Source organism: Macrobrachium rosenbergii, chromosome 12 (assembly GCF_040412425.1).
Source record: "Macrobrachium rosenbergii isolate ZJJX-2024 chromosome 12, ASM4041242v1, whole genome shotgun sequence".
Lineage (NCBI taxonomy): Eukaryota > Metazoa > Arthropoda > Malacostraca > Decapoda > Palaemonidae > Macrobrachium > Macrobrachium rosenbergii.
Genome location: NC_089752.1, coordinates 12,750,501 through 12,761,595, shown reverse-complemented (window position 1 = coordinate 12,761,595; position 11,095 = coordinate 12,750,501). Strand labels below are relative to the sequence as shown.

Genomic DNA, 11,095 nt, shown 5'->3' with positions numbered 1-11,095 from the left:
AGTCATCGACAGTTAGTTAGAGAAAGCTGGGCGCTGTAGAGACGTCAGGAGGAGCAGCATCCCAAAGAATATCAGTGCATTTATGAGCAGAATATTATTAAACAGGCGTGTGTATATCCCTGCTGCTGGGGGAGAAGGGGTGACACAACAATTGCATCTGGTTGACAGTACTGGGGACAGGTATGCATGTGACGTCATTGTACCCTGTTCCTTTATTGTGGAAGGGGGGAAAGGGGTGGGGGGCATAGGGCCATGGCGCGGAGCTGTGCGTGTAGCATACATAAGGTGGTAAGAGCGTGGGGGGCGGCAGCCCCAGCAGCAGCAGCAGCAGCAGCATCGACGGCGTCGTGCGATGCGATGAAGAGAAAGAGGATCGGCGGGAGCTGAGTTTGGGGGTGGCTGGCTCAGTGCGGCGGCGGGTGGCTGGGTGCCCTGTACAGAGAGAGAAAGAGAAAGAGAGGGAGAGAGAGAGAGAAAGAGAGCCAGAGCGAGCGAGTGAGTGTCTGTGCGTGTGCGCGCGCGGGGACGGTCAGGTGATCAATAGGCAGGCGAGCTCGGGGCGGGTGCGCGGCTTCCAACACCAACGAAGGAGTAGGAGGAGGAGGCGCGGGGGTCCGGGCCAGTGACGATGGTGACAGTGTGATGCCTGGCAGGGCCGCCTAGTATTGTGGGGAGGAGGGCCGCATACACACAAACAAAACAAACTATTAGTATTATTATTTTCTAGTACTGGAGATAACCCCATAGAGCGGCCCCACTGGAGTAACCAAATATTTAAACCATGAAGCGACGAATCGGGTTCGGGAACGACGCCGAGTTTATGTCTTATTTGCTGGATGTTGCGGATCGCTCACAGAGGTACGTCTCTTTACAAAGTGGCTTTGTGGGAATCATTGGGTCATATTATCTTTAGTGGTCAACCTACATGTGGGTAACGCCCGCGATAACACCCAGGAAGGAAGATGCCAGTGGTGCTCTTGAAGACTTGATAAAGTGTCTCATTAAAGGTGTCATTTTTGAGCCCAAGGCTGAGGTTGAGGAACACGCTCGCTCTTCTTCCTGTGGAGGACAGTGAAGTACGAAAGGAGGACCCCTCAGATCATCACTGATGACGATGATGTTATGGAAGCCCCCCGCAGAGGCACCAACAAGTCCTCTCCATCCTTATTCTCTGTTGTGTTCTCTATCAGTTCGCAATTCCTGACTCACTGTGCCCTTGCAAGCTTTTCTATCGTGGCAAAGACACAAAATGAGGCCCTCGTTTCCCGTTTCTTCCCTGTGCGACTGACACCCAAAGATACTACAGTGATTTGTGTGACTCAAGGGTACTGTGTAGTGCTATGTCAAGAAGCCTCTTGGAATATCGAGTCGTGGAATTAGAGAAAGAAGCGAATACGACTCTAGAGTTCTCTTTAATATCTATTGGTGGTGGATCGATTGTTATTTATGGTAATCACCGAAGGATTTTAGAATAGAATTTCGATATGTAAATGTATGGGAAGCAAGGGTGTGGCTCCCTACGTATTTAATACTTCATATCAATCACCTCATTTGTTGTGCTGATATCGATTTTGAAAATGGGCTTTTTGGGAGTTACTTCTCCAAGTTGGTGTGTATTCATTGCTGTCTGATGGTGGTTGGCACCATGAATAAAGCATTTGCGACGAGGTCATGTCACTGTCGGTGCCTGAATTGCCGTTATCTCAAAGTTTTCGTTGTCTTTTGTATCAGGAGGTGAATGCTACCGTTATCCCTTCTGCATTTGCTTTTTTCTTGCTTATGTTTCTCTGTAGCGTATTGCTGTCTTTGTTACTCCTTCTCTTCCTTGGTTTGCTTTTCTTCGTACCACTTTTAGATTTGTTTGCTTCTTTCCCTGATCTTTTCTTATTTTACGCTGAATCCTTTTTACATTGCGCCATAGTCTTGCTTGCAGTGATGCTTGTTATCATTGTTATAACTTTCTTTCTCTGTAAATAGTTTTATATATATTTTACTATTATCGGGATATTTTGTTCTTGATCTCGGTAGCATTTGCTTGTTTGTTTTCTGTAAGCAGCAAATACTTTTTATTCGCCCATTTTCGTGCGTGCATTATGCACTATTGCGTTTCTTTCATAACTTCTTTCTTCTTTACGCCGTTAGAGTATGTCTCAACGCCCGCTTTACCTTGCCAGAGCCCATGCGGTTTTAGTATGGTCGTATGTGTATGATGACGCTGGTTGTTGACACTTTGTACTTAGTAATTTTTCATTCATTTTATAGTCATGCTGTTCACTAGTGTATCGAAGGGTATTGATACGTATGAAGATGTATAGGCTAAGCACTTGAGCGTTACATCAATTAATAGCAAGTATTCATTAGGCACACAATATATATATATATATATATATATATATATATATATATATATATATATATATATATATATATATATATATATATATATGTGTATACACACATATATGTATGTATTTATATTATATATATATATATATATATATATATATATATATATATATATATATATATATATATATATATATATATATATATATATATATATATATATATATATATATATATGAGGTGTATGTATGCATGCTTGTAGACAATATTCACATTTATACCTTCGAACCAAATACTTGTTTGAACTTCTTGTTATTTTTAAGATGGAATTATGGGAACTTTCTTCCAATTATTTCTGTTCTGGCTAATTTTACTCAGGTATATGCAATTCACTTTTCAGGAAAAACGTTACAGCATGATATTTTTAATTGTAATTTCCGCGATACATTTTCATGAGTTTCTTTGCAAATTTAGAGCTTTTTCTATTGCTAGGCTAAGAACGTTTTTTGAAATTTGGGATACGTTTACCCCCCCCCCCCATTGGTCTTAGGTTTTTTAGGAAAGACTTAGTTTTGTTGCGGTTGTTCGGGATAGATGAACGCATTAGACCAGTCTTTAGAAAGGGCGCTTCATAACAGCGTGAAAACAAGGATTTGAAAATCTCCTGGTTGGATTGGTGGCTATCACGCTGGCAACTGCTTTTGCGCAGGGGATGGATTGAGAATAAGATATCTTATTGTTTTCAAAGGTTTTTATGAATATTTTTTAATTTTTAAGGTATAAAATGATAGATGGTTGGTTGAGTATGAACTTCATCATTATTACATTTATGTTAACACTATTTAATTTCAAGACTGGAATATAATATGTTATATTTCAGAAAAAGTGTCAAAAGTCATTAAAACTCTTAATCAGCTGTGAATATATTGATTTAGAAAATGGTAACTGAACACCCTTAACATAGTTAACCCCAGTCGAATAAAACAGACTTATGTAAAATTCAGCGTTATTCTTGGTTTTTAGTGCATGCGGGGATGTATGATTGAAGGTAAATGACAAGAGATGCACTTCGTTTTTGTTCAGGCAATCCAAGATAATATCCATTTCTTTGTTCTGATTGGGGCATTGCTAGGATTTAGGCTTTCACGTTTGTTCAGGCCATTTCATGGGTCAAGAGAACGCGTATGCATTTTCATAGTGCATGTATATTATGATGAAGTATATAATCATATATATCAAGTCTGCAAAGCTACAATGATTACGTATTAATTGCAGCAATTGTATACCAGCCATTTTGACTCTTCGTTTCCCAGTATTGCCCAAACAATGGATATTGTGATTCTGTTTCCTACTGCGTGAATATCGTGGCATTGTCCAGCTTATTATCCACCTTAATATTCAAGTAAAAGGCTATTTTCACCCTTACTGAAGTCCTGTCCATTGAAAAGTTTGTATGCTGATTTCTGATTAGTAGTTTTGTTACTCATTTGAAGTATTTATTTACAATATTTTATTTCCTAATTTCGACGCTGTAAAGTTTTAATGAGAACTCGAATCATGTAGGCTCACCTCGTATAATTTGCCGCAAGTTGCTTAATTATCCTTAGTAAGCGTAAAATGATGTGTACGTTTATCACTGCCAAGCATTTACCATTTAGGGAGGCGAATCGTCATAAATGCATTTTGTTTTATTATACCACATAAATTTCATAAGACATTTCTGTTTCTTAATGCTACGATAACTTGAACTGCTTTTAAAAAGTTTGATATTACATTTTTTTTCGTGTAAATCCAGACTGTTTTCTTTCTTGGGTATTGTAAATGATTCTGTGCATTTGTTGGGCGGTTATGTAATTTGGCTATAGAAAAGAGGTTATAGAGCTGTAGGTTTTTGTCGTTAAACCTGAGGATGATTGCGGCCTCTTATATTGGGCTTGATTCCTTGAAAATTCAGTCGGTCGGAAATATGAATGAAGAATCTTGCTTTCAGAATTCCAGGGATTTGCGCTCGATGTAGATCTGGTGGAATTTCTTTCTGAATATTATGGTGTTTGTGCTTACGCGCTCAGCATCTTTCAGATTGCTTTGAGACTAAAGCAGGTTTCCTGTGCAAAGTCATTCTTGGAAAGACAGACGTGTCTTCTTTGTTGTTTCCTCTTTTTTATGTTTTCTGTGTAGTGTTTGAGAGTCTTTGATAGTTTGTATGAGCAAGTAACCTATGGACCCTAAATATTTGAGTCTCTTTACCTTTCCCATTTCGTTAAGAATTGCAGTATCCCTGCTATTCTCCTAACTCCAGTGCAGTTCAGAGTTCTGAACGAAATTTTAGATCTGGATCCGTTTACTACTTTACATTGATGAATCCAGTGTACGCACCTTAATTTTTAATGCGTTTTTATGCGATTTCCCGTGCATTCCTAAGTATGGCACCACTGGGTTAAGTATTTGTGATTTCAGTTAGTTGTTGGTGATCCCGAATATGTCAAATCTCAGAAAACTTTATATTGTGAGGAATATAATAATTGGCTATTGATATATTTTTCATTTCTATTGGTCGTTTTACGTTATAGGATAGCGCAAAAGTAAGTAAGGGAACTTCGAAAGAAAGTCTCTCTCTCTCTCTCTCTCTCTCTCTCTCTCTCTCTCTCTCTCTCTCTCTCTCTCTCTCTCTTCAACAGCGATTTTTCCAATTGACCACTTACTAGGTTGGATGAATTGACGATTAAATTTTTTGTATTAGCACGTCCTACAAAAAATATGCATTAGGGATATCTTTTCTCCGTGGTTTTAATTCAGTACTTTGATCACATAAGTGTTGCATGATTAGGCGTTTTCTTAACAGTCCTTCATACAATTAACTGACCACATTATATATATGTATATATTATTTTGTTATATATATATATATATATATATATATATATATATATATATATATATATATATATATATATATATATATATATACTATATATATGCATATAAATGATGGGTGTAGATATATTTATGCATGTTTATCGAAGCATACATAAATATATCCCTGTTTACATTAATCTCGTTCTCGTATCTTGCGATGGAAAGCTATTGACAAAACACCTTTCTGTTCATCATATCACGATACTTCATTGCATCGTTACTGTTATTTTCAGCCTTCTCATTTCTTGCTTTGTTGTTTTTATCTTGATTTCGTCTCAATACTATCTGTCATAGTAGATGTGTAACCTCTAGCGCTTAGTATGGAGACTTATTTGTTGTTCTAGTTACGAAAAAATGTGTGGTGGTATCATAAATTATATGTCACTGTTTACTGTTTGTCGATACCACTTTCTGTTTGCTCACATACTCATGTAGTTAATTTTGGATTGACGTCTTTGCCCTTCTCGGAAACGACCACAGAAGACCTTGCCTTCACATGGAGAGTGGTCTCTTTCATATTCAGCATTTGTTCCTTGTTCCGTCGTTACTTGTTCCGCCGCCTTCGATTGATTGTCTTGTTTTATGCACACTGTACTTTCGTAAACGTTTTATTGTCACTTTATTCTTCATTATGCTCTGAGAATTGCTCAGTAATGTTAGATACGGAATGATTCTTTGTCATTTCGTTTGGATGCGCTTAGAAGAATAGGCCTTGATCTTCTATGTTATGTCACCCGATGCTATGCTGCTTGATTTTCTTATCATTTAGACACAAGTCGATGATATTTATAGATATCCTTTTAATGAGGCGTTCAGCAGGTTCTTGTAGACTTAGTTGAATTTTGCAATTTGGCTGAATATTATATTTCGTGTCATAGCAAGACGCAAATATGTTCTTAGTGTTATTACACCAAGGTGATGTTTGAAGCATCCCAAATATCTTTTTCAATTTTGATCTAGTGGCAAAATAAAGTCCCCGATCTCTTACTGGGCACACCTGCCTTAAAGTTATGATGTTTGAATGAGTATTTGGATTGGAATCGGAAGGAATCTTGATTTGTAAGTGTGACAAGTGCCCTAAGAACCATTTCTCTAACCTATTTTGTACTAGAAAAACACTATGATTTTTCGCTCGAGCTCAACCATTAATTACCATTGCTTCTAATTTGTTATTTCGAATAGTTTGTAATTTAGAAGTATTGTACTTGTTTATTGCGTAATTATTAAATATTACATGAATCTGCGGATCTTATACATTTCCTTTTTTTTTATATCCTATCATCCATTTTTTATCTGGTACATTCATTATTTTTGCTACTAATTTTTGCCCTGACGTGATGCTTTTTAAATTAACGTATCTTGGCTGTTTTCTCACATAGGATATGTCGATTATTGAAGAGTTTATGCTCCTTGAATGTATATTCGAATATTAAAATCTTTATGACTCAATCCAGATTATATCTAACTTATGTGCTCTCGTCATGTCCCTTCACTACTTTCGTGTTTTTTAAAGATGTGTTGTTATTAACTTTAAAGGACTTTGTTCTCTTATGTCTGGTAGCGTGGGAGTAAGTATATCATGCTTTTCCAAGCCTTCATCTTTTGAGTCTTATAGGATAGTGCTCTCTTTTAACACTTTCTTCTTTTATTCGACTTGCCAGGGACATTGCTTTTAATAAGCATCTGCAAACCTCTTTCATGGCTACTCTGTAGTTTATGCTTATGCATGTATTTAATCACTCCGTAGAAAGCTCCTATATTAACTATTTCCATGAAAACCTTCTAGTATTAAATATTTCACTAAAAGATAATTACTAGTATTACCTGAAAGTATTAAATCTTTAAATTATTCTTGTAATGCCTCTTCAAGTTGAAACATTCTGATTAAAATAGCAGTTCTTATAGCTTTATAGTGAAAGACTCTCTTGACTGACCAGTAATACAAAAGAGGATCAGATCGATTAAGTAAACAACTTCCTGTAGTTACCATAGCGCTGATTACCAAGTGAACATGCACATTGGTATAATTTTTTTACATACCTTTGATTACGCTTTCATCGTTAATGGATCGCTCTATCCTTTGTGTGATTGTCATCCCTTTGTTATACCATATGTGTTTTTGTTAAGTGGTCTTGCTTCTTGGCAACTTTTATTTAATTACCTTGGAATGACTTACAATTCTGGCAGAGTGGGGAGCAAGTCTTTTGTTATTCCCTTCTGCTGATGATAGAAAATTCTTTTATTTGTAAGTTTTGCCATACATATGACCTCTTTATGTTGAGCTATATCGCATAGTGATATGCCACATCTTATGGAAGTATTTTTTTAAGTCTTGATTGCACAAGCGTTTTTATTTAGTATGTATGTGTTTCGGTGCGTTTGCATTTTTTGCATTCACAGATGCATGCGCATTTGTATGTCCATAAATTTGAAGGTAGTTTGGAAATGTGCACTGACGCAAGTCTACTTGTAACATTTTTATTTTTATTGAAGTGTGTTTCCTGGAACGAGAACAGAGCAGAATCTTCTATGTAAATTCCGTTGTTACGACACTGAATATTTGGGAAGATTATGTTAGTATAAGGTGATGAATGAATAGATATAAGTCGACCACAAGATTAAAAAAAAAGGAAGCGAACACTGCAATACCTAGGTGAGAAACGGGGAAAGTTGTTGTTCATAGATGTTTGGATGGCTTGAAAGTGCTCATTTAACTATTAATTGAAAGTGAAATAGTTTTCATATGATAATGATATTCTGCAATTAATATTGGCAGTATAACGTTTTCGCTTAGAATGTGACATTTGAAATTATAATTGTGAAAAACATTTTCCTGTCTGATGACTGTGACTGGATCGGAACCAGTGAAATTTCGTTGCTGCTTGTGGATACATATGTTACGTATACACTTATTCACTTTTACATGAATGCATGTAAATGACAGTTACGACAGTTAGAACTGTAGGATTTTGTGTTTTCTTATTAATATGGGCATTTCTCGAAATTGCAACATTTCCTTGAAAATTCTACCCGTAGTCGATATGTTGCTTTTTGTATTAGAATGTCTACTTTACGTTGTCAGGGATCATTTAGCTGATTAAGTCATTATTTATAATTCTTTATTAAGGCATTGTCGTTAAATCGCACTGGGGCTACTCCACCAGGCATTTACGGATTTGTTCTGTTTTCTCGAAAGCCGATGGGTAAGGCATATCCACATGACCTAATCTAGCCCAAGCTTGACGGAAACTAGAAGATGGAGGAAGGAAACAAGGGCGAGGACTTACAGAGTGTGATGTATGTAAAAAAAAAAAAAAAAAAAAAAAAAAAAAAAAAAAAAAGTTTGATAGTAGAAGAAACGCTTATCTCCTGGTAGTTTTCTAAATGAATCTCATTGTTTTGGAAATATCGAGTTTCTTTATCCAACAAGATTGATGAATGATGAGGTAATTAGATTTATCTCTACGGCAGGGGATTAGGTTACTCATTATTTGCGTATTTGTGATTACAGGCTGTTGAGAAGATTTATTGATGAATCCGGTTTCTTTACATAATGGCATAGACATACGTACATACCTAGGTATGATTACTTGTCGGTAACATTGCACGTGACATTTTATACTTTCAAATACTAGGCCACGAGTATCCAGTTAATATGAAATTTACATTACCTACTGAATAATTTGTACCTAAGGGAAATACAGCTTGTCCGGGATTCAAGTCTTAGGGTTGATACACGCTCAACAGTTTACTTAATGCACTCATCCATCAAGAGAGATAAGCGTGAATTTCAACTTTTGTTTTGCATATTCCTGATAAACTGTCGCACTCATACATACCCACGTATACACTCTTAAGCAATGAGCAATTTTGGTGAATATGTGGTAATTTCTATTTTTAGTACAGACATTTAATAGGAAAGTAATGAATACATCCGAGTCAAAATTGTATCTCCTGGATTGCTGAGTGCATATAGGTGAAGTGCTGTCTGTGAACGAGCCTGAAAAGATATGGGGTCGAAACCTTTTCAGATTAGGTATACTTATCGTATACTTATGCACGTAATTCCGTTTAGGAACAAATTAGTGCCGAGGTATGGTCATTGCGAGCAGTGGCCAATTCGTGGCTTAATACTTACTGACCTATCATGGTAGAGATGAGCTGATATGGTCTCTAGTTACAGTACCTGAATTCGTTAGGAATACGTACAACGTAGGTGAAGTCAGTTGTTATCACTTAATGGAAGGTGTGCTCGAATCCCGGTCAAGGTAGGTGCATCTACCCTATTTAATTTATTGCGCTGTTGGTGCAAATTGTTCCCTGTCTGCAGTGAATTCGATATTAACGGGCTATATATATATATATATATATATATATATATATATATATATATATATATATATATATATATATATATATATATATATATTTGTATTTATATATATAATAATGTAAATATGTGATATATATATATATATATATATATATATATATATATATATATATATATATATATATAGATATATATATATATATATATATATATATATATACAGAGAGAGAGAGAGAGAGAGAGAGAGAGAGAGAGAGAGAGAGATACTCGTTGGGTTTTCTAGTTAAGTATGCCCCAATAAGTATCCTCCACTTAGATAAGAATTATTCATTATAACCCCTCGTATATATAATTAACTTAAAGAGGAAAGCATTTTATCTGTCACTTAAGAGAGTACTTGGTGTCTACTCAGCAGTAGTCAGGATTTTAATTTTAGAATCGCTTTGTTCGTTAATAATGATGTTTCTCGTCTAGTTACGTTTGTTGATTAATATGTAATGCAGTGGAATAGCATCTTTTTTTTTGTTTTTAGTTCATTATGTTTTGTTGTTTTTTATGTTAGTGGTAACATTTGGAGGATTGTCCTCGATAATTTTCTACTTATGCTTATATCGCAATAAATCATTCATACATTTAATCAACCAGTTTTTAAACATACTTGATTGATGTGTTTTTCTTTTTAATTAATAAAACACAAAGCGACCGCACATTTCGAAGATGAGTTTTGTTTATTCTATTGCAACGTTTGCTTCTCAATATAGAAAGCAATGTATTCAGTATGAATTCCTCAAAGCCTGCACTATAATTTTGCCTTAACCTCTGAAAACCATGAAAATGACTTAGGTTAATCATATCTGCCGGAGAGTATCAGAGGTAATTATTCTAATCACCTCTGAACGGTAGATCCTTTTTTCTTTGGCCATCTGCTGCTATCTGGAAGGATTAAAGACCCTTTAAGGTTGCTAAGATATGTAGATTGCTTTAGCGGGTTGAAAATCGGATTCCTAGGGCACGATGGTTGAAAAAGAAAGGCTTCAATTTTCTACGGCCTGTTTAACGCCCTTAATCTTGTTAGGGATTTTGAAAGGCAATAATGGAACTCTTCCCCTCCCCCTCCGACCCCGTCCCTCCCATAATGAAAAGGTATTCCTTGTAGAAGGCTGTTTATAGAATAGAAACAAAGGCCATTTTTAAAAGCCAAGTCTTCTTAAAGGGACGTATCTTAGTGAAGCATATTCACTTTTATTTTTGTAGCAACCGTCATTATTCCAAAGGAAAAGAAAAAAAATATTCATACGATGTACAACAGCCTAAGGAAATTAATACTACACGGCGAAGCAGAAACAGGGCTAAAAATTCGGCTAATTTCTGAATTAAAGTAGAGGAGGTTTTATACATAAGTCCACAATACCAGAGATTAATGACAAGGAGAAAATGCAATTCGTAAAAATAATAAAGACTACCAATGCACAGAAGTGATAATTACTGAGACAGACTTTT

At 35.9% G+C, this 11,095-nt stretch overlaps 1 protein-coding gene across 4 annotated transcripts in view; it reads left to right on the top strand.

The window, feature by feature from the left end:
* Nucleotides 1–308: 308 nt before the first annotated feature.
* The window catches only part of LOC136844392 (uncharacterized), a 464,343-nt gene continuing 453,556 nt past the window's right edge, over nucleotides 309–11,095 (top strand). For 3 of the 4 annotated variants that reach the window (XM_067113509.1, XM_067113511.1, XM_067113513.1), the window contains exon 1: nucleotides 322–858. In XM_067113509.1, the coding sequence (XP_066969610.1) occupies nucleotides 782–858 (77 nt within the window). In that variant the 5' untranslated portion in view covers nucleotides 322–781. Of the gene's footprint in view, nucleotides 859–11,095 lie in introns of all 4 variants that reach the window. The other variant, XM_067113510.1, reaches the window with a different exon arrangement.